The sequence below is a fragment of the Urocitellus parryii genome, chromosome 13, assembly GCF_045843805.1.
Source record: "Urocitellus parryii isolate mUroPar1 chromosome 13, mUroPar1.hap1, whole genome shotgun sequence".
Taxonomy (NCBI): Eukaryota; Metazoa; Chordata; class Mammalia; order Rodentia; family Sciuridae; genus Urocitellus; species Urocitellus parryii.
In genome coordinates this window covers 51,614,580-51,638,621 of record NC_135543.1, presented here as the reverse complement: position 1 = coordinate 51,638,621, position 24,042 = coordinate 51,614,580, and the positions used below count along the sequence as shown (strand labels likewise).

Here is a 24,042-nt window from a genome sequence, read left to right as displayed (position 1 = left end):
TTCCAAATGGAGAAAAACTGAAGGCATTCCCTCTAAAATCTGGAACTAGACAGGGATGCCCTCTCTCACCACTTCTATTCAATTTAGTTCTTGAAATACTAGCCAGATCAATTAGACAGACAAAAGAAATTAAAGGCATAAAAATTCGGAAAAGAAGAACTTAAATTATCACTATTTGCGGATGATATGATAATATCTAACAGACCCAAAAGGGTCTACAAAGAAACTGCTAGAGGTAATAAATAAATTCAGCAAAGTGGCAGGATATAAAATCAACACACATAAATCAAAGGCATTCCTGTATATCAGCAACAAAACTTCTGAAATGGAAATGAGGAAAACCGCTCCATTCACAATATCCTCAAAAAAAATAAAATACTTGGGAATCAACCTAACAAAAGAGGTGAAAGATTTATACAATGAAAACTACAGAACCCTAAAGAGAGAGAGAGAAGATCTTAGAAGATGGAAAAATGTACCCTGTTCATGGATAGGCAGAACTAACATCAAAATGTCCATTTTACCCAAAGTTCTCTACAGGTTTAATGCAATGCCAATCAAAATCCCAACGGCATTTCTTGTAGAAATTGATAAAGCAATCATGAAATTCATATGGAAAAACAAAAGACCCAGAATAGCAAAAGCAATTCTAAGCAGGAAATGTGAATCTGGAGGTATAGCGATACGAGATTTCAAACTATATTACAGAGCAATAGTAACAAAAACTACATGGTACTGGTACCAAAACAGGTAGGTGGACCAATGGTACAGAATAGAGGACACAGAGACCAATCCACAAAATTACAACTTTCTTATATTTGATAAAGGGGCTAAAAGCATGCACGGAGGAAGGATAGCATCTTCAACAAATGGTGCTGGGAGAACTGGAAATCCATATGCAACAAAATGAAGCTGAACCCCTTTCTCTTGCAATGCACAAAAGTTAACTCAAAATGGGTCAAAGAGCTTGATATCAAACCAGAGACTCTGAGCCTGATAGAAGAAAAAGTTGGCTCCGATCTATATATTGTGGGGTCAGGACAATATTATGGGTGTCTTAATAGGACACCCATAGCACAAGAGTTAATAACAAGAATAAACAAATGGGACTTACTTAAACTAAAAACCACCCTAAGATACCATCTTACTCCAGTAAGATTGGCAGCCATTATGAAGTCAAACAACAATAAGTGCTGTCGAGGATGTGGGGAAAAGGGTACACTTGTACACTGCTGGTGGGACTGCAAATTGGTGCGGCCAATATGGAAAGCAGTATGGAGATTCCTGGGAAAGCTAGGAATGGAACCACCATTTGACCCAGCTATCTCCCTTCTCGGACTATTCCCTGAGGACCTTAAAAGAGCGAACTATAGGGATACAGCCACATCAATGATCATAGCAGCACAATTCACAATAGCTAGACTGTGGAACCAACCTAGATGCCCTTCAATAGATGAATGGATAAAAAAAATGTGGCATTTATATACAATGGAGTATTACGCAGCACTAAAAAATGACAAAATCATGGAATTTGCAGGGAAATGGATGGCATTAGAGCAGATTATGCTAAGTGAAGCTAGCCAATCCTTAAAAAATAAATGCCAAATGTCTTCTTTGATTTAAGGAGAGCAACTAAGAACTGAGCAGGGAGGAAGAGCATGAGGAAAAGATTAACATTAAACAGAGACAAGTGGTGGGAGGGAAAGGGAGAGAGAAGGGAAATTGCATAGAAACGGAAGGAAACCCTCATTGTTATATGAAATCACATATAAGAGGTTGTGAGGGGAAAGGGGGGGAAAACAAGGGAGAGAACTGAACAACAACAGATTAGCTAGAGAGGGAAGATGGGAGGGGAGGGGAGGGGAGGAGGGATAGTAGGGGATAGGAAACGCAGCAGAATACAAAAGTCACTAATATGGCATTATATAAAAATGTGAATGTGTAACTGATGTGATTCTGCAATTTGTATTTGGGGTAAAAATGGGAGTTCATAACTCACTTGAATCAAATGTATGAAAGATGATATGTTATGAGCTTTGTAATGTTTTGAACAACCAATAAAAAATAAATAAAAATAAAAATAAAAAATAAAATACAGGTATGGTGTCCATTTACAGCTAAAAAAATTTTTTTCTTAAAAAAAAAAAAAAAACAAAGGTATTATAACATAATAAACCTAAGTTCTAGGAGATCAATAATCCCATTAAATGTACTAGTACAAATTCACTAAGTAAAATTGGCAGAGTGTATACACTACCACACCCAGTTCTCTGAATACTTTTTAAAAACAGAAACGTGAAATTAGAGCAATAATGAGTTGCACAGAACCAAATGCAATTTTAGGAATTTTACAAGTGATATAAAGTAATTCCTAAAGCCTATTTTGAAACCTTTCTACTCCTCTGAAGACTTTTATCACATTTAAGTTAGTAATGAAAGGTGTAAAGCTTTAAAGTATGCAACAGAACTCCTACATACCACATGAAACACAAAAGGAACTGTTAAATGAAAAGGTAAAATGTTAATATTGTTCTATTTCTGATTATTGATCACAAAAATTCTATTTAAAAAAAAGTACATATATTGATAACATCAAAACCTTTTCATCATGTGTATACAAAAGCATATGAGTTCTTAATATTAAAACATATAGCTACCTGTAAAAAAAAAAAAAGTAAGATTTTCTAACCTTTCAAAGTCACCTTGCCGTGTAAATTTTGACAACCTATACACAGCCCAGTTGTTAAGCTGTTTAGAAGTCATTCCTCTTCCATTATCTATTACTGCAACAGCAGGTTTTCCTTGTGTCTCATCAAAAAGCTATGGAACAAAATAAGTTCAAGAAGACAGGAAAAATCAAATCAATATTTAAAACATCAAAGGTGATTCATTCAACATGTTCACTCATACATTGCTCATCAATGTGTAAAGTAATATAATTTTCTGAAAGCCACTTTGGCTATATCTATTAAAATCCTTAGAATTCTTCATAACTTTTAACCCAGAAACAGTATTTCTCAGATTTTAACTTCAGAAAATAATCAGAGACATGTACAAAGATGTATAAGAATGTGCATCATTTCGGCATTATTTCTAACAGCAAAAATATAGGAAAAAATCTATTAAGCAATAGAAGCCTTATTATGCTATTTTCATTACAGTCAATAAATCATTCTGGAGTAATGGAATATTATATATCACAATACTCATATATACAATGTACTATTAAGGGAGAGTAGAAGATTACAAAAACAAAATGTTACATGCAAGTACACACGTAAGCACAGAATAAACGATCCAAGAAGAAATTTTAAGTGGATAAATAGACATCAGATAATTACTTCTACTATAGTTTAATTTCTGTTTTCTAATTTTCTCTAATCAACTTACACTACACTTTTATCAAAAGAAATACTAAATTTCTTTAAATATTATTTTCTTACCAATTTGATCTGTATTCTTCTAATACCAACATTACGAGAAGTAGCAGACAATGAATTGTCAATTAATTCCGCAAGAGCAAATGCTGAAAAAAGAAAAAACTATTGCTTAATTTTTCCCTAAAATTCTTTGCATAAAAGTTTAAAGCAGAAGAAACTCTGAAGTACCTTAAAATCATCACTTATTTTCCCAAAGAGCTAGAATTAAAGTATTTTCCTGATCCTAATGATAAAATGCATAATAAAAGGCATCATCGCCAATCACTACCAGCATAAAAAAAGCAGTCATCAACCAGTACTTGTATGGCTCTATACGGCACAAGTCAGCCAGCCACAACTCCTGGTTCAAGGAGTTTATAATAAAAAGAGAGACATATAGACTTAAGAGACAAACAGAAGACCATAGCATAAAAGCAAATAGAAATCTGGTGTACGTCATTTTATCATGCGCAAGTCAAAAGTAGGAACAGAGATATAGAAGCAAATATAAAGCAATTGTATACAAGTATCTCTTTTTTTTTTTTTTTTTTTTTTTTTTTTTACGAATGGCTGTGTTTATTGTGGTCCTTCAGAGACCTTGATGGTGAAGGCTATGTATGACGTCACTTTCATAGTCACTGCACAAATTGAGAGAGGGGCTCAGTGGCTTGCTCCAGCAATTGAAATACCCTGTGCCACTTTTGCTTACATTTCATTTGCCTCAACAAATCACAAGGCAATCATCTAATTTCAAGAAATAGTGAATTAGCACTGAGTTCTACCATGTGTCAGGAAGAGGAATCATCAGAAATTATTGAAATAGGTTTAGTGACTGCCACAGATAATAGATAATGACAAAGAGGGAGCATCAGTGGACAAGGTCGGGGGGTTCTTAAAGAGGCTGCAGAATTTTTACCCTGGGAAGACGAACGTGAATGGGAAGTTTAGAGAAAGCGAATGTGTGGAATGGCATGAGGCTAAGTTTCAGAGATGGTAATTGAGAGATGGGGCCATTTGTGTAGATAAAAGTTGGGGTCAAGGGTACGTTTCTTATGGTGCCCGTGCTCAGGCCTGAATGGACACTGGAGTCACGCAGGGGCTCATTTCAACAAGGATCGCCACCCTCACTGCCTGAGAGCTATGGAAGATTCTTATCAGGTTCCCAAGTGATCCTGAGGACCTCCATACTTACAGGGTGTGCAAGGACAGGAAGCCTGGTGGTAGCCAGGCCAGCTGCGTAGATAATGCAGAGGTTATGAACGATGGCTGGAGCCGGCTGCTAAAATAACTAATGAATGGGGAGCAACAGAAGAAGGTCATTGATAAACAAGGGCAACCAGGAGAATGATGGCAAAGTGCAATGACATGGACTTCAAAGATTCTTAATGTGGAAAGAAGGAAAAAAATACACGATGGGAAACAGCACAGTTACTCAGCCTCCACGCTTCCAGGCACATGGAATTGATGTGGGTTGTGATGAAATGAAACCTTAATAGTGTTCTTAGTGAGTTGTGGCTAATGCACCTGTCCCTGTAATCACAATCCTGTCCACTTGCCTCACTCCAGAAAGGTGCCTTTGACTACTTCTCTGTCAAACTTTTTATTTATATTTTTAGTTGTAGTAGGTATAATATCTTTATTTTATTTATTCATTTTTTTAATGTGATACTGAGAATTGAACCCAGTGCCTCACACATGCTTAGGCAAGGGCTCTGCCACTGAGCCACAACCCCAGCCCCAGTCAATCTTAAAAAATGTCAATTGTCCCCATCCATGAGCATGGTATATCTGACTTCATATTTATGTCCTGTTTGATTTCCCTCTTCTGTGTTTCTTAGATCTCAGTGTAGGGATTGCCAAATGTGAGGGATTTTTCCCTCCTTCTCTCTCTCTCTTTCTTTCTTTCTTTTTTTCTTTCTTTCTGTCTGTCTGTTTGATTTGTTTATCCCTAAACATTTCAGAGTTTTGTGCTATTGCAAATGGAATTTTTGAAATTTCATTTTTCATTGTTCACTCCTAGCATATAAGGCAAGGGTAATTCCTGCATATTGACCTTGTACCCTGTGAACTTGTGCAATTCAGATTTTATTTTCAACATTTTATTTTCAACAAGTATCTCTTAAGAACTATTTAGGATATAGAATTCTAAAGACTATCAGAACTTGTCAAATGGCAGAACACATCTTCAAAACTGACAGAACACTACTATTGATTCTCTATAACAACACTAACTTGACATTGAGTTTATCATTGGCTCAGCATTAATTTTTTTATAGTTTTTTAGGGCCACTACTCAAATTATTTCCTACTTTATTCTTTTAATTAGAAAGAAAAGGAACATACCAAATTTATGTCTTAATTCCACAGAAGTGTAACCCAAACAGAACTGTAATCAACCAATATAGTCACACTCCAGCAAGCACTTCTACTCACTCTAAACACTTAAAAGACAGCAATGTTCATAAACTACAAAAAGTTACCATGATTCAGATAATATATATAAGAATCTGGCTAAGGGTAATAACTCTAGAAAATGAAGATAGAACATCATAGTAAATGGGAAAAAAGAATAAAAAGAAGAAATTCAGCTAGGCATGGTGGTGCATACCTGTAATCCCGGCCCAATGAAAGAGGACTGTAAATTCAAAGCCAGCTTCAGCAATTTAGAAAGACTCTTAAAAAAGGGTTGGGGACATATCTCAGAAGCGGAGTGCCCTTGGGAAGGTGGGGAGAAGAGAAAGAGGAGAAATTCATAGAACTTAGTATGTGATTAAAAAAGGAGAGGATGCCAAGCTCAGTGGTGCATGCTTATAATCCCAGCAACTCAGGAGGCTGAGTCAGGAGGATCATAAATTTGAGGCCAGTTTCAGCAACTTAGCAAGACCTTGTCTCAAAATAAGGGTTGGAGGTGTGGCTCAGTGGTAGAATGCTTCCCTGGCAGGCCTGAGGCCCTTTAGGTTCAATCTCTAACACCACAAAAATAAATAAACAATAATAATAATAATATACAAAGCACTGGGGTTGGTAGCTCAGTGGTAAAGCACCCTCAGGTTAAATCCCCAATATCCCTTCCCAAAAAAAGAAAAGAGAGAGAGATAGATAGGGAAATAAATCTAAGACAACTTTGAATTTTTGACCCGCCCCCCCCCCCCCAAAAAGAACAGAAAGGAAAGGTCATATTTCCCATAAGGGAATATTTAAAGAGGAGGAAAGAAAAAAATCAATTTTAGATATAATGCTATGCAACTACATAAAGTTTAATGAATAGTGGTATTAAATAGGGAGCAGATACTGGGCTTAACTGAGAGAAAAAGCTTTTTGCTTCATTGGCATAGATATAATAGCTAAACATTGGATCACTTTTCTAAGAAAATATCAGTATGACTTGAAAATCAACTACTACACAGTCAAGAAGAACCAGAAGCAAGAAAACAGGGAGGAAACAATCCAGGGAAATATTATAAAGTCACAGAAATCAAAGAAAGAGTTTAAACACTACTTATTCACATAATGATGGTAGGAAAAAAAAATAAAAAGTCTTATTCAGAATTTTATCCTCAGGGAAATAACTAAAGATTGACTTAATATTCAAATAAACACATACCATGTGCCACACATTATTCTAAGAACTATACAAAACCAATTCTTGTTCTTAAGAACTCAACATTCTACTGGAGAAAGACAGAAAGTAAAATGTAACCACAATAAAGTAAATTCTATAGCTTGGAAGAAGGTGGTATGTGCTATGGTTAAAAGACCCATAATAGAGTGAAGGGACTAAATAATATAGTGATCAAATAAGTTCTGAAAAGGTAACAGATAAACAATACTTGAATGAGGTGAAGTAACAAATCCTAGGTTTATCTAGGACAAGAGCATTCCAGACAGAGGGCACCATTTCAAAAGATGGATGACACTGGAGTGGAATGAATAAACAAGGGGGAAAAGTAGTAGAAAGCAAAGCTACTACACCCTAGGAGTTTATAAAGACTCTGGCTTTTACTCTTAGCGAAATGAGGAATCATGAGTTGTTTTCAGCAGAATGACACAACCTGACTTCTCAAATCTTCCATGGACTGGGATAAAAGAGAAAGTGACCAACTAAGAGATCACTGTGCAAGTAGGGTGATTTGATGTTACCTCAGACCAGGTAGCATTAATAGAAGTGGTGAAAAATGATTTTTGGTCTGAGCAACTGGAAAGAATGAGCAATGACTGATTATTTGTCAAACAGGATTCAGGGATCACACTTCAGACATCTTAGTGGTGGTGCCAAGCAGGCAGCTATATGGATCAAAATAGAATTCAGGAAAGAACTCTAATATTATTTTCAATATTTAACTAAAAATGGCCATTTCTTCCCACCTCAATTTGAAAGTCACTTCTATAAGATGGTATTTAAAGGTATGAAATTGAATTACCAAATAAAGAAGAAAGAAGATAAAAGGCCAAGTATCAAACCCTGAGACAATTCAACCTTAAGAATGTGAAGAAAGGGTTGGGGTTGTAGCTCAGGGGTACAGTGTTCACCTAGCATGTGTGAGGCCCTGGGTTTGAACCTCAGCACCATATAAAGAGAAATAAATAAAGTCATTGTGTACATCTACAACTGGGAAAAAACAAAAAAAAATGTGGGGAAAGAACCAACCTAGATGCCCAACAGATGAATGGATAAAGACAATGTGGTAGGGCTGGGGTTATGGCTCAGCGATAGAGTGCTCGCCTCGCACATGCAAGGTCCTGGGTTTGATCCTCAGCACCACATAAAAACAAATTAATAAAAGTCATTGTGTACAACTACAAAAAAATAAATTTTTTTTTAAAAAGACAATGTGGTATATATACATAATGGAATATTACTCAGCCATAAGGCCAAAAGTTCTAATATGTGGATGTTAACATACAATAGGGGAAGGCAGATGTCAATGAATAAGACAAAGGGGAATGAAGGGAAGGGAGGGGGAACTGAATACTAAATACAGTGAATGAATATATGAATAAGACCAGCATAACTCCACATCATGTTCAACCATAAGAATGGAATCCATGGGCTGGGGATGTGGCTCAAGCGGTAGTGCACTCGCCTGGCGTGCGTGCGTCCCGGGTTCAATCCTCAGCACCACATACAAACAAAGATGTTGTGTCCGCCAAAAACTAAAAAATAAATATTAAAATAAAAAAAATTCTCTCTCTCTTTAAAAAAAATTTTAAAATAAATAAATAAATAAATAAATAAATAAGAAGTGGGACAGCATCAAATTTAAAAGCTTCTGCACAGCAAAGGAAATGATTAAGAGTGTGAAAAGCGGGGCTGGGGTTGTGGCTCAGTGGTAGAGCACTTGCCTCTCATGTGTGAGACCTGGGTTCGATCCTCAGCACCACATAAAAATAAAGATTAAAAAAAAAAAAAAAAAGAATGGAATCCTAATTAGAATAAGTCATATTCCAAGTATGTATGGTACATAAAAACGCATTCTCCTGTCATGTATATCTAAAAAGAACATCAACAACAAAAAAAGAATGTGGGGAGAGAAAATAAAGGACAGGCAGAGTAAGAAATACCTAAGAGAACATGGTCTAAGGTCTTAGGGTAGAGGACATACTTAGCATGTGAGACTGGGTTCAATCCCAGCACCAAGTATTACAGTGTGGTCTCTTGAAAGCCAAGTGAAGAAAGTGTATCAGGGTTGACAAAGTGATTTAACTATGACAAATAACTGAAAATTGATGCTAGATTTTCAAAATTTAACTAAAAATGACCAAATTTAACCCTAAAATTAGGCAGGGACAGACACCTAGCCACAGTAAGAAGGAAAGAAGAGAAGAAAAGTGCTGTTGATAGTGAAAACAGTCAACTCATTCAAGGAGATTTCATAATTGCAAGAGGTTTGTAGGAGGCCAAGAATAAAAAATCAGGAGAGAAAAACATACAGAAGATGAAAAGATACAAGGAATAAGATTCCTCATGTATTGAAAAGGAATATGAGTTCCACTAGTAGAGTAGCTTTAAAGGCGATTATTTTTACTCTGAAGATGACTTAGGTTAAAAAAAAAAAAGTATGCTATGAAGAAAAGCAGTTGAGACAGCAAGCTCAAAATGAGTGGTCAGACTCTTCTAAAAATGAGAGGATTTATAAAACTTGAAGAAATGGGACCATGGAATAAAGGAGAGTAACAGTTTATCAAAATTACCATGAATGAGATACTTACGCAAAGGATTTTGTCCTTCACTTGCATAATATTCATACATGCCACTTTTAACCAGTGTGTCATAATGAGGTAGGAAGTCAATTCGTTCTTTTGTAGCTGTTAGTAGTAACTGATTGACTGACTGTAACAGGTACAGAGTGACTCCATCTTTAACAGTTTCATCTGTAACCAAGAGTTAAAATCTTAAGTGCTAGGTTAGCATCGTAAAATTCAAATGAACTTACAATTTTGAGTATGTTGATTTTATCTATGTAATATATTAAAAATAGTACAGGAAAACCCTCAAATAATGAACCGATCTAAAAATTCAGCTATTTTGTTAAGGATACACCAATTGAACAGGTAAAAATATTTCAACTCATCTGAAAACTCAATTCATAATAAGTTAAACTATCACAGAAAATCAAAATGAGGCTCTGCATTAGAGTGGTATTAACATGAATGGAGAAGAATGGTTATATTTAAAAGGAATCAGGCATGAAAAACTGGCAGGTCCTAAACACTTAACAGAAAATGGAATAGGTAAAAACAGAAAATGGAAGAATTCAAAATAAGTTCAAGTTGAAGCTAAAAGTCAGCTTGAGGTCCAAACTGTGCTAAGGGTTGAGAAAGGTCTTATCTTCTGTAGCCCTGATAGCAACTACTATTCTATAATCAGGCTTGAAAAATGACTTCTGAGTAAACTATGCACAAATAGCCATTTTTTCTCTTCCATCACATAAAAATAATCAAACTATCACTAGTTTTGAATACATATTTGTGTAATAGTTATTGCCCTATCATTACACATTACATTTAAAAGCAAGTGCTTAATTTAAAACATCATTACTCACCAAAATTATCACAGGTAATTTCTTTCCTACTTGTTGTTGTAATAACAAATTTTTCTTCAGGTGAAATGCCAAGTGTCTAGTTAAAATAAGAGAAATAAAATAAATTATTTCAGAAAAGAAATTAATGCATTATTCAAATTTGCAAAAATGTGGATACTGATAGTATATTATAATCCTGCAACAATTATTAGAAAATATGACTCAGTATTTTGATATTTTCCTTTGTAAAATTAATATAACATAAACCCATGTAAATTATAAATTACTTCTTTGTTTTAAACAAGGCTCTTTTTCTTCAACTATATGGCACCTAGTAACACTAGTGATTAGGCGGAATGTTTTGAAAGGAACACAACATTAGTATGGCCCACCCTGACAAAAACATGTTATTTCATGCATTATAAAAGTAATCATTTTATTTAAAGCAAAGCATTAACATAACACTTATTTCGTAAAAATATTTAAGTATATAAAAACAAAAGAGAAAGAAAATAGAAGAGAATATGACAGAACACTAAGGTAAGAATAGTGGCACTAAGCAAGATTCATGAAACTTTACATCTATTCTATTCTATCCCCTTTCAAAAAAAAAATAAATCTTAAAACCTTAAAGCAAATTATAAATTAGAGGGGCTGGGGTTGAGGCTCAGTGGTAGAGCACTCGCCTAGCATTTGCAAAGCCCTGGGTTCGATCCTCAGCACCACATAAAAATAAGTAAAATAAAGGTATTGTGTCCAACTACAACTAAAAAATAATTTTTTTAAAAAAATTATAAATTAGAGTGGGAAATTGCAATAAAAAATAAAAAGCCTTAATAAATCAAACAGGTAAAAATTCAAGAATGAAAAAGAGTACATCAAGACATGACTAATCAAAAAGAAAAATATAGCCAGGCATGGTGTACCTGTAATTCCAGGGGCTTGAGAGGCTGAGGCAGAAGGATTACAAGTTCAAAGCCAGCCTCAGAAACTTAATAAAGTCCTAAACAACTTAGACCGTGTCTCAAAATTAAAAATTTAAAAATGGGCTGGGGATATGGTTCAGTGGTTAAGCATTGCTTAGTTAAATCCCTGGTACCAAAAAGAAATATGCATGACCAATGAAAACATGAACTGTGAAATATCATAACTAACAAATAAAAATTAGAAATTTATGTTTACATTCTCATTTAAACTAAAAGACATGTTTTTTCTAAAATGAAATTAAGACAATGATGATGTATAGTTAGAAGAAAAGGCTTCTGCTTCAGCGATAAAATAGTTAATCTAGACTTCCCACTTGAAGTCACCTAAAAATAATCTACATTCATGATACTCAAATTACAATAGTGATATAAAACAATCCTTTTTGGTCATTACTGGAACTAAGTAGGGCACTGACTCCTTACTCAGAACACATACAAATGAAAGGGGACAAATCTATCATTTATCCTGTCTTCCTTGTATTTCACGATATTACTTTCTTGTATTTCATGATAACCAAATAACTCGAGTTGATGAGACAAAATTGTTTTAAAGAATTCTAGCTAATAAATATAGGAGGAACGACAATCCGAATATCATCATTTAATGAACCACTTGATCAACATCTTATTATGAAGGGATTAAGATGAAACCACCTGAATTCCACAAATTCAACGTTAACACTGTTAGGAATAGGTAAAACATTCGCACATTATGTGACTCCTGATGTGACGTGATATGAAGTATCACACCACCTACAAAGTACTCCTTTGTCTCTCTACCCCAAAGAAATTTAATCTAAATCTAATAAAGGTTTTTTTTGGTTTGGTTTGGTTTGGTTTGGTTTGGTACTGGGGACTGAACTCAAGGGCACTCGATCACTGAGCCACATCCCTATCCCTATTTTGTATGTTATTTAGAGACAGGGTCTCACTGAGTTGCTTAGCACCTCACTTTTGCTGAGGCTGGCTTTGAACTCGAAATCATCCTGCCTGTCTCCAGAGCCTCCAGGATTACAGGTGTGCCACCACTCCCAGTTCTAAAAAAATCTTTAAAGCTAACGTTTAGTTTACAGAATACAGAAATAAAAGTTAAACGACAACACTGAATAATGCAGAGTGTGGAAATATTAATGAATTACCTCGTTGATTCCTTCAACAGGTCAACAGCAAAGCAAGAAGATTAAAGATAGAATGAGGTTGCTCAAGGATTTAAAAGAATTAGAAAACAGGATGGTGGGAGGAAGATTGGGGACAGGAATATAGGCTTAACGGTAGAACGTTTGCCTAGCATGCAGTAAGGACGTGGGTTAGATCCCCAGAAAGATTGGGGAGGAAAATAGTTAAATCTAAGGACCTTGTTGAATTGTGATTTAAACAAACTATAGACATTTTTAATAAAACAGAGAAAACTGAATACGGACTGAAATACTATATAAGATGCTTAATTCTGATGGTATAATAGTTGATTTTACCTTTATATTCTTCATCTAAGATCTACAATAAGCTTTAAAACACATTAAAGACAAAATTATGCTAGCTTGGCCAATTCTTGGTAACTGCTAAATATGGGTGATGAGTATGGAGAGTTCCTTACATAATTCTCTCTTTGTAAACATTTGAAGCTTTACATTAAAAAAAAACTATTTTAAAATATCCTATAACAGACCAACAAAAGAAGATAAAAGGTTCTCAAACAGTCCCACACACATATGCATGGGTAGCTTGGTAGATATAGGTAGGAGAGGTGACATTATACCACATACCAACATTATTTTCTTTTTGGTGGTGCTGTCAATCCAACCCAGGGTCTTATATGAAAGTGATCCCTCTTCCACTGAATGATACCTCTAACCCCAAAGAGGCTGCATATTAATTCAAATTTGTAGAAAACACAGAAGCTTAATTTTAAAAGAGTAGAAAGGATTTCTGAAAAGATACAAATCATGCAAGCCATAAAGGAAAAAGACTAGAAAACATAAAAAGATATTCAACCCAGATAGGTGCAGTGACACATGCTTGTAATCCCAGCTACTTGGGACTCTGAGGCAGAAGTACTATAAGATCCAGAACAGCCTCAGTAACTTAGAAAATAAAAAAAAAAGAACTGGGTGTGTAGCTCAGAGGTGGAGCGTCCCTGGATTCAATCCCCAGTACAGGGCAGGGAAGGTGGACAAGATGCTCAACTAGTTATCAAAGAAATTAAAATAACTTGGTGTCATATCCATCAGGTAGGTAAAACATTTTCAGTTCTATCAAGTATAAGTTTCCACATAAGGAAATAGCATCTTACACAATAACAAGACTCAAAAATTTGTACAACCATATTGGAAAGCAATTTGGCTTACTTTAGGAAGCTTAAAGACACTTTTATACTAAGTAGTTCCACCCTAGAGAAATAAGACCCAAAAAATAAAGTAAATAAGATTCTATTTACTTATCAGATTTATATTAGGTTTCTATATAATTGTGACAGGCATTTATCGTTCATTACTGCTTTATTTCTACAATGTTCCAACTGTCAGATCATGCACTAATACATACTCTATAACAAAATATACTTTTACAATTACTGAAAAAACTGCAAATGATTGCAGATCGATGTACAACTGAAAGGTATTTATATCTAAGTATTTCATACATTCTCTAAGTAAATCAATTATTTTTAAATTTTCTTGAAGAGCTTTCTAGGATAACTGCATAGAATACTTCATCTAGCAAGCCACTAGTTATATAGAAACCTTCTGCCCCTCATCTTTCAATGTATCTTTTTTTTAATTTTTATTTTTTTTGTCATGCATGACAGTAGAATGCATTTTGATATATAATACATACATGGAATGTACATACATCAATCATATTGTCTATTCTATTCTGCTGCCCTTCCTATCCTCCCTACTCCTCCACTCCTCTCCCATCCTTTCTCTCTATCTAATCTAATGTGACACACTTCATTTTTTTTCTTTTTCTCATTACAACATCATATATGTATTCTGTATAACAATGAGGTTCTCCTTCAATCTTCTGTGCAACTCCCCTTCTCCCTCTTTTTCCCTCCCACCTCTCTTCCCTATTTAGTGATAGTCTTCTTCTCATGCTCTTCCTCCTATCCCGTTTTGAGTCACCCTCCTTATATCACAGAAGACATTTGGCAATTGTTTTTTTAGGGATTGGCTAACTTCATTTAGCATAATCTGCTATAATGCCATCCATTTGCCTGCAAATGCCATTTTATTATTTTTTAGTGCTGAGTAATATTCCATTGTGTATAAATGCCACATTTTTAATCCATTCATTTATTGAAGGGCATTCTAGGTTGGTTCCACATTCTGGCTATTGTGAATTGTGCTGCTATAAATATTGATGTGGCTGTGTCCCTGTAGTATGCTCTTCTTAGGTCTTGTGGGTATAGTCTAAGAAGGGGAATAGCTGGGTCAAATGGTGGTTCCATTCCAGTTTTCTAAGGAATCTCCATACTGCTTTCCAAATTGGCTGAACCAATTTGCAGTCTCACCAGCAATGTATGAATGTACCTTTTTCCCCCACATCCTCACCAGCACTTATTGTTGTTTGACTTCATAATGGCTGCCATTCTTATTGGAGTGAGATGGTATCTTAGAGTAGTTTTAATTTGCATTTCTCTGATTGCTAGAGATGGTGAGCATTTTTTCGTGTATTTGTTGATTGATTGTATGTCCTCCTCTGAGAAGTGTCTGTTCAAGTCCTTGGCCCATTTGTTGATTGGGTTATTTGCTTTTTGTTGTTTAACTTTTTGAGTTCTTTGAATACTCTAGAGATTAGAGCTCTATCTGATTTTGAGGGGTAAAAATTTGTTCCCAGGATGTAGGCTCCCTATTCACCTTGCATATTATTTCTCTTGCTGAGAAAAAACTTTTTAGTTTGAATTCATCCCATTTGTTGATTCTTGGTTTTAACACTTGTGCTAAAGGTGTCTTATTAAGAAATTTGGGGCCTGCCCCCACGTGATGAAGATTAGGACCAACTTTACCTTCTATTAGACGCAGAGTCTCTGGTCTGATTCCTAGCTCCTTGATTCATTTTGAGTTGACTTTTGTGCATGGTGAGAGAAAGGGATTCAATTTTCTTGCATATGGATTTCCAGTTTTCCCAGCACCATTTGTTGAAGATGCTATCCTTTCTCCATTGCATGGTTTTAGCACCTTAGTCTAATATAAGGTAGTTGTAATTTTGTGGATTTGTCTCTGTGTCCTCTATTTTGTACCATTGGTCTACCAGCCTGTTTTGGTGCCAGTACCATGCTGTTTTTGTTACTACTGCTCTATAATAATAGTTTAAAATCCGGAATCAATTTCACCCTTCCTGCTTAGAATTACGTTAGCTATTCTGGGTCTCTTGTTTTTCCAGATAATTTCATGATTGCTTTTTCTATTTCTGCAAGGAATGTCATTGGGATTTTAATGGGAATTGCATTGAATCTGTAAAGTGCTTTTGGTAGTATGGCCGGCCATCTTAATATTAATTCTACCAATCCATGAGCAAGGTAAATCCTTCCATCTTCTAAGGTCTTCTTCTATTTCTGTCTTCAGGGTTCTGTACTTTTCACTGTATAGCTCTTCCGCCTTTTGTTGATTCCCAGGTATTTTCTTCTTTTTGAGGATGTTGTGAATGGAGTAGTTGTCCTCATTTCCATTTCAGAGAATCTGTCACTGATATACAGGAATGCCTTTGATTTATTGGTATTGATTTTATATCCTGCCACTTTGCTGAATTCATTTACTAGTTCTAGAAGTTTCTTGGTTGAATTTTTTGGGTCTGCTAGGTATAGGATCATGTCATTGGCAAATAGTGATAATTTAAGTTCTTCTTTTCCTATAGTTATGCCTTTAATTTCTTTCGTCTAATTGCTCTGGATAGTGTTTCAAGAACTATGTTGAATAGAAGTGGTGAGAGAGGGTATCCCTGTCTTGTTCCAGATTTTAAAGGGAATGCCCTCAATTTTTCTCCATTTAGAATGATGCTGGCCTGAGGCTTAGCATATATAGCTTTTACCATTTTGAGGTAATTTCTTGTTATCCCTAATTTTTCTAGAGTTTTGAACATAAAGGGATGCTGTATTTTGTCGAATGCTTTTTCAGCATCTATCGAGATGATCATATGATTCTTATCTTTAAGTCTATTGATGTGGTGAATCACATTTATTGATTTCCGTATATTCAACCAGCCTTGCATCCCAGTGATGAATCCCACTTGGTCATGGTTCACGATCTTTTTGATATGTTTTTGTATCCGATTTGCCAGAATTTTATTGAGGATTTTGGCATCTAAATTCATTAGGGATATTGGTCTGTAGTTTTCTTTCTTTGAGGTGTCTTTATCTGGATTGGGAATCAGGGTGATATTGGCCTCATAGAATGAATCTGGAAGTACTCCCTCTTTTTCTATCTCCTGAAATAGATTGTAGAGTATTGGTATTAGTTCTTCTTTAAAGTTCTTATAAAACTCTTGTTGTATATCCGTCCGGTCCTGGGCTTTTCTTGGTTGGTAGTCTTTTGATAGCTTCTTCTATTTCCTCATGTGATATTGGTCTGTTTAGGTTTTTTTATAACATCCTGACTCAATCTGGGTAGGTCATATGCCTTAAGGAATTCATTGATGCCTTCACTATCCTCTATTTTATTAGAGTATAGGGTTTCAAAATAATCTCTAATTATCTTCTGTATTTCTGAATTGTCTATCGTGGTGTTGCCTTTTTCATCCCGTAAGCTAGTAATTTGGGTTCTCTCTTCTTCTCTTTGTTAGTGTGGCTAGTGGTCTATCGATCTTATTCATTTTTTCAAAGAACCAACTTTTAGTTTTGTCAATTTCTTCGATTGTTTCTTTTGTTTTGATTTCATTGATTTCAGCTCTGATTTTAATTATTCCTTGCCTTCTACTGTATTTGCTGCTGATTTGTTCTTTTTCTAAGGCTTCGAGGTGTAGTGTGAGGTCATTTATTTGTTGGCATTTCCTTCTTTTAAGGAATGAACTCCATGAAATGAATTTTCCTCTTAGTACTCCTTTCATAGTGTCCCAGAGATTTCGATATGTTGTGTCTGAGTTTTCATTTACCTCTAAGAATTTTTTTAATTTCCTCTTTGATGTCTTCTGTAACCCTTTGTTCATTCAGTAGCATATTGTTTATTCTCCATGTGATGTAGGATTTTTTCTTTGTTATTTTATTATTGATTTCCAATTTCATTCCATTATGATCAGATAAAATGCATGGTAGTATCTCTACTCCTTTGTAATTGCTAAGATTTGCCCTGTGACATAATATATTGTCTATTTTAGAGAAGGATCCATGTGCTGCTGAGAAGAAAGTGTATCCACTTGATGTTGGGTGGTATATTCTGTATATATCAATTAAGTCTAAGTTATTAATTATATTATTGAGCTCTATGGTTTCTTTATTCAACTTTTGTTTGGAAGATCTGTCCAGTGGTGAGAGAGGTTTGTTAAAATTTCCCATGATTATTGTGTTGTGGTCTATTTGACTCCTGAACTTGAGAAGAGTTTGTTTGATGAACGTAGCTGCACCATTTTTTGGGGCACATATATTAATGATCTTGTTGGTGTATGGATCCCTTGAGCAGTATGTAGTGTCCTTGTTTATCCCTTTTGATTAACTTTGGCTTGATGTCTATTTTATTTGATACAAGTATGGACACCCCTGCTTGCTTCCGGGGTCCATATGAGTGGTATGATTTTTCCCAACTTTTTACCTTCAGTCTGTGTAAGTCTTTTCCAATTAGATGAGTCTCCTATAGGCAGCATATTGTTGAATCTTTTTTTTTTAATTCCATTCTACTAGCCTGTGTCTCTTAATTGGTGAATTTAAGCCATTAACATTTAGGGTTACTATTGAGATATGGTTTGTACTTCCAGCCATATTTGTTTATGTATGTTACTTAACATGATTTGTTTTTCCTCTTTGATTATTTTTTCCTTTACTGTACTACCTAGTGCTGGTGATTTTCATTGTTATTTTTCATTTCCTCTTCCTATAATGTTTTGCCAAGGATGTTTTGAAGAGCTGGTTTTCTAGCTGCAAATTCTTTTAACTTTTGTTTATCATGGAAGATTTTTATTTCATCTTCAATCCTGAAGCTTAATTTTGCTGGATACATAATTCTTGGTTGGAACCCATTTTCTTTCAGCGTTTGAAATATGTTGTTCCAGGATCTTCCAGCTTTCAGAGTCTGTGTTGAAAGATCAGCTGTTATCCTGATTGGATTACCCCTAAATATAATCTGCTTCCTCTCTTATGGCTTTTAAGATTCTCTCCTTATTCTGTATGTTGGGCATCTTCATTATTATGAGTCTTGGTGTGGATCTCTTATGATTTTGCACATTCGGTGTCCTGTAGGCTTCTAGTATTTGGATTTCTTTTTCATTCTTTAAGTCTGGGAAGTTTTCTAGTATTATTTCATTGAATAGATTGCTCATTCATTTGGTTTGGACCTCTATACCCTCTTGTATCCCAATAACTCTTTAAGTTTGGTTTCTTTATGTTATCCCATAATTCTTGGATGTTCTGCTCATGGTTTCTTAACATTCTCGCTGAGCTGTCTATGTTCTTTTCAAGTTGAAAAACTTTGTCTTCGTTGTCTGAAGTTCTATCTTCTAAGTGTTCTACTCTGCTGGTAATACTCTCATTTGAGTTTTTAATTTGGTTTATTGTTTCCTGCATTTCCAGGATTTCTAACTCTTTTATTTTTTTAATATCCTCTATCTCCCTATAGAGGTGATCTTTTGCTTCTTGGATTTGTTTATGTAATTCATTGTCAAAGTAATCTTTCATTGTCTGAATTTGCTGTATAATGTCTTCCTTGAGACTCCAGATCATCTGAAGCATGTATATCCTGAAGTCTTTATCTGACATTCCATCAGCTGCAGATATTACCACACCTAATGTTGAATTGACCTGTTTGTTTGTGGTCCTTTCTTTTCTTGTCTTTTCATACTACTCATGTTTCTTTCTAGCTTTGTGAAACTGTGGTGTTAATGGTTTTTCCCCTTATATATTTGTATTGTTCTTGTATAACTCCAAAATCCCTCTTTTGCGGATAAAGACAATGTTAACAGTTCCCAATATCAACAGCACATCATCTAAGCACAAGTTTTCATTATCAATACACTTATAGTTAGATTCTAAGTGTACAGATATTGGTTTTAATTATTATTTGAGAATATAGTCATTAGTTTTATAAAAGGCATACCATATCTGGTGGCATATAGAAAACTTAATTTCAGACGAAGAATGTTATACTTAGAGGGAAAGGAGTGAGGGTATGAGGTTAAACTAACTTAGCAACTTTGGAGAACTCTAACCAATAGACTGGTAATTTATGGAAGAATGTATAGACTCAACCTCCTATCTGTATTTAGATAGTTACCCTATGTATAGATAGCAAAAGTTAGGAGGCTGAAAGTGGAATAGAGGGAATACAAATGAAGAAAAGAAAAAAAAATAACAAGGAAGAAAAGTGAAATAAGAGAGAAGGAAAAAGAAAGTAAGATAGAAATAAAGAAAAAAATGGGGGGAAGATGGGATATATGCAATTCCTCTATATTATTTTGGTAATTCGGTTGTTCATGCACACTTCTTGGTTTCACATATGTTCAGGTTGTGAAAGAGAGAGAAGAAAAGAGAGAAAGAGAAAAAAAAAGTCTCTTAGAACACTGTTTTCCTTGCTTCCAGTAGGTAGCGTTGTCTATTCCTAGCTTCAGCCTCTGTGTTCAGGGTGGTGGATATAGCCAATGTGAAACGACAAGAGCTTTCACCTGTATATCACTACTCTAGTCTCTGAGGTGGAAACCAGGTGCCTGTAGAGTTGTTGTTTTGCGTTGATAGCTACAACCCCCAAAAACTTGTGGGAAATATTTTGAGTTATCGCAGCTAAGGGTGGGGGAGTTGGAAACCGGGTACCTGGATCAGCCACAGAACCGAGCTGGTAGCCACGCCCTCTTTGATTGGTTTTAAAGGTTGATGGGCTTCCTGCTCGGGTCTGGCTTGGCGCCGGGCTTCCTGCTAGGGTCTGGCTTGGCGCCGGGCTTCCTGCTAGGGTCTGGCTTGGTGCCAGGCTTCCTGCTCGGGTCTGGCTTGGCGCCGGGCTTCCTGCTCGGGTCTGACTTGGTGCCGGGCTTCCTGCTCGGGTCTGGCTTGGCGCCGGGCTTCCTGCTCGGGTCTGGCTTGGCGCCGGGCTTCCTGCTCGGGTCTGGCTTGGTGCCGGGCTTCCTGCTCGGGTCTGGCTTGGTGCCAGGCTTCCTGCTCGGGTCTGGTTTGGCGCCGGGCTTCCTCCACCGGTCTGGCTTGGCGCCGGGCTTCCTCCTCTGGTCTGGCTTGGCTCCGGGCTTCCTCCTCTGGTCTGGCTTGGCTCCGGGCTTCCTCCTCTGGTCTGGCTTGGCGCCGGGCTTCCTCCTCCGGTCTGGCGTGGCGCCGGGCTTCCTGCTCGGGTCTGGCTTGGCGCCGACTTCCTGCTCGGGTCTGGTTTGGTGCCGGGCTTCCTCCTCTGGTCTGGCTTGGCGCCGGGCTTCCTCCTCCGGTCTGGGCTGGGCTGGGCTTGGCTGGGCTGGCACTGGGCTTCCTCAGTACTCCATCCTTTCTCAATGAATCTTTATCTATGGGTAAGAAAGCTATCAACCTTATTCCCTCTTCCAACATATGCAACTGCATTACCATAATGAAGGAATTTCATCCATCAAAGATTGTACAATTGTTGGGCTGGGGATGTGGCTCAAGTGGTAGCGCGCTCGCCTGGCTTTGATAGGGTTTGATCCTCAGCACCACATACAAAGATGTTGTGTCTGCCGAAAACTAAAAAATAAATATTAAAAAATTCTCTCTCTCTCTTAAAAAAAAAAAAAGATTGTACAATTGTTCCTCTATTTACCATGTGATTACATTCCAAAAGACTGTGACTTAATGTTAAGTCAAAATGCATTCCATAGACCTAAGCTACCAAACATCATAGCTTATGTTAGTCTTCCTTAAATGTCTTAAAAAGATTTATATTAGCCTACAGTTGAGCAAAATAATACAACCACTACTGCCCATTTTAAAATAAGATGTTGAATAAGGTGATACCATACTGAAAGTAAAAAAAACCAGAAGGTATCCTATAGCATATTGCTAGCCTGGCATAAGATCAAAATTCAAAATCAATGAATGACTTCTGCAGAATGCATATTGCTTTTGAACCACTGTAAAGTTGAAAAATTCTAAGTCAAAACAAATTCAATCAGGGACTGACTGCATTTTCCTGCACTGAAGCAGATAGCTGTCTTACAATTTTTAACCTATATTTAAAAAATCATAGATTTTAATCAATAAATCAATTACAATTTAATTCAGACATGCAAATTATCTTGTTTTCCTTGTTTCATCTATCATTTCATGTAAAATTCGTAAATTCATAATTTTTCTAAGTACTTTATAGTTCTCATACTTTATACATTACTACTCATTGTACTTTTATTTAAAACATCATACCCTTCTCTCTCCATGTTGGTTTTTTCATTTGTTTGCTTTTTGTTTTGTGATATTGGGGATTGAACCCAGCGCCCTGTACTTGCTAGGCAGGCACCCTACTACTGAGCTACAAATCAGTCCTTTTTAAATCTTATTTTTTGAGACAAGGTCTCGCTAAGTTATTCAGGCTGGTCTAGAACTTTCAATCCTCCTGCATCAGTCTCCTGAAAAGCTGTGCCCCACCATGCCTGTCTTCTCCCCAGATTTTCTGATCTAAATATCTATCTTAGGGCTGGGGTTGGGGCTCAGTGGTAGCGCGCTTTGCCTAGCACATGTGAGGCACTGAGTTCGATTCTCAGCACCACATATAAACAAATCATGAAATAAAGGTCCATCAAAAACTAATAAACTTTTTTTAAAAAATAAATAAATAAAGATAAAAATCTATTCTTAGATGCAAAATGAGATTTTTCATGTATCTGTACTAACCTGACATTGAATACAGATATACTCTTCTGCTTTTCTGTATGTGAAAAGTCAGAGGGTCATTCTACTCAGGCAAGAGTCTTGACTGGACATTTTTTCTTTTGTAAGAACTTTTTCTAAGTTAATTTTAAAAACATATGAATTTGTCTTTAATGGGGGAATACAAAGCACTCGCCCTCCATATCCTTAGGACAGCTTCAAACTATCTGCTGGATAACTTCTCTTCAAAAGTCAATTTTAAGAGATGTTTATAGCTGGGTATCGTGGTGTATGTCTGTAATCCCAGTGATCTGGAAGGCTGAGGCAGGAGAATCTGAAGTTTGAGGCTAGCCTAGGCAACTAAGTGAGACCCTATCTCAAAAATAAATCAATCGATAAAAGGGTTGGGGATGTAGTTCGGTGGCACAGCACCCCCTGGGTTCAATTTCTAGTACTGGAGAAAAAATATTACTTCTGAAGAGCTAACCTGCAGACTACAACATCTAAATAATCTAAATTTCATACATCGCTTAAGAGTATAGCTTAGTTGGAAAGAACATGCTTAGCATGCAAGAAGCCCTGGGTTTAATTCCCAGCACCAAAACACAAACAAACAAAATTCATGGATTTAAGTCAGTCAGAAACTACACAGCTTAATGTATTGCTCTGAAATTCTGCCAACTAGCCTTTAATGATTAGTGCTTTAGCACTATTTGATGTCTGTCCTACAGATCAGGAAAACCTATGCTGAACTGAAAGAAATTTCTACAAAAATTTAAATGATTAATAATTAAAACAGACTTTTCTACCCTAAATAACATACACCCTCTATGCTGTATTAAAGGTTAGGGTAAGAAGCAGCGGTTCTCATCTGTTATACATTTTATCACTCAGGATTTGTGAGGAATCCAGGGAAAATTTTTCTCAAATAATTCCTTTGCTTTCTTAGAACTTGCAATGCTTTTATTTTGAACAGACTGTGAATTAATTAATTCTGTTTTCTTCTTTGTTTTGAACACCAGGAATCTCAAGACTTAGCATTTATATAATGTATTCTCAAATAAACTTACATTTATTAACTTTTCTCAGATATTTTATTATTCTACATCTATTTGCCTTTACTTTTTTCCTCCTTAGCTTTTGTTATTTTTAACACAATATACAGTTATAAGATTTCACAAATACTTTTTTAAGGAAAGCAAGAGATTGATCCATATAAATAACAATCATAAATCAGCTACTAGTTTAAACTCCTGTCCTCAAAGAGCATACAAATAATATATCAGATAAAAAAAAATTAAAAATGGGGAAAAGAGGGACTGGGGTTGTGTGGCTCAGAGGTAGAATGCTCAACAAGCGTGCTTGCCTAGCATGCGTGAGACACTGGGTTCAATCCTCAGCACCATATAAAAATAAAGTTATTGTGCCCACCTATAACTAGAAAAAAATACAAGATGTAAAAAAAAAATGGGGAAAAGATCTGAATGAATATTTCTCAAAATACATACAAATGGCCAACAGCAGGTACAGGTTGGTTATTCCTTATCTGAGATGTTTAGAACTACAAGTGTTTTGAATTTTGAATTTTTTCCCCTTCAGATTTTATAATATCTGCATACACATAAATGAGATATTTGGGGGATGGTTGCCAAGTCTAAACA

At 35.9% G+C, this 24,042-nt stretch overlaps 1 protein-coding gene across 2 annotated transcripts in view; it reads right to left on the bottom strand.

Moving 5' to 3' along the window:
* The window catches only part of Smchd1 (structural maintenance of chromosomes flexible hinge domain containing 1), a 154,982-nt gene that overhangs the window by 124,262 nt on the left and 6,678 nt on the right, over positions 1-24,042 (bottom strand). For both annotated transcript variants that reach the window (XM_026394534.2, XM_026394535.1), the window contains exons 2-5: positions 10,463-10,538; positions 9,630-9,791; positions 3,444-3,526; positions 2,690-2,820 (exon numbers count right to left, since the gene is read on the bottom strand). In XM_026394534.2, coding sequence (XP_026250319.1) covers positions 2,690-2,820; positions 3,444-3,526; positions 9,630-9,791; positions 10,463-10,538 — 452 coding nt within the window. The remainder of the gene's footprint in view (positions 1-2,689; positions 2,821-3,443; positions 3,527-9,629; positions 9,792-10,462; positions 10,539-24,042) is intronic.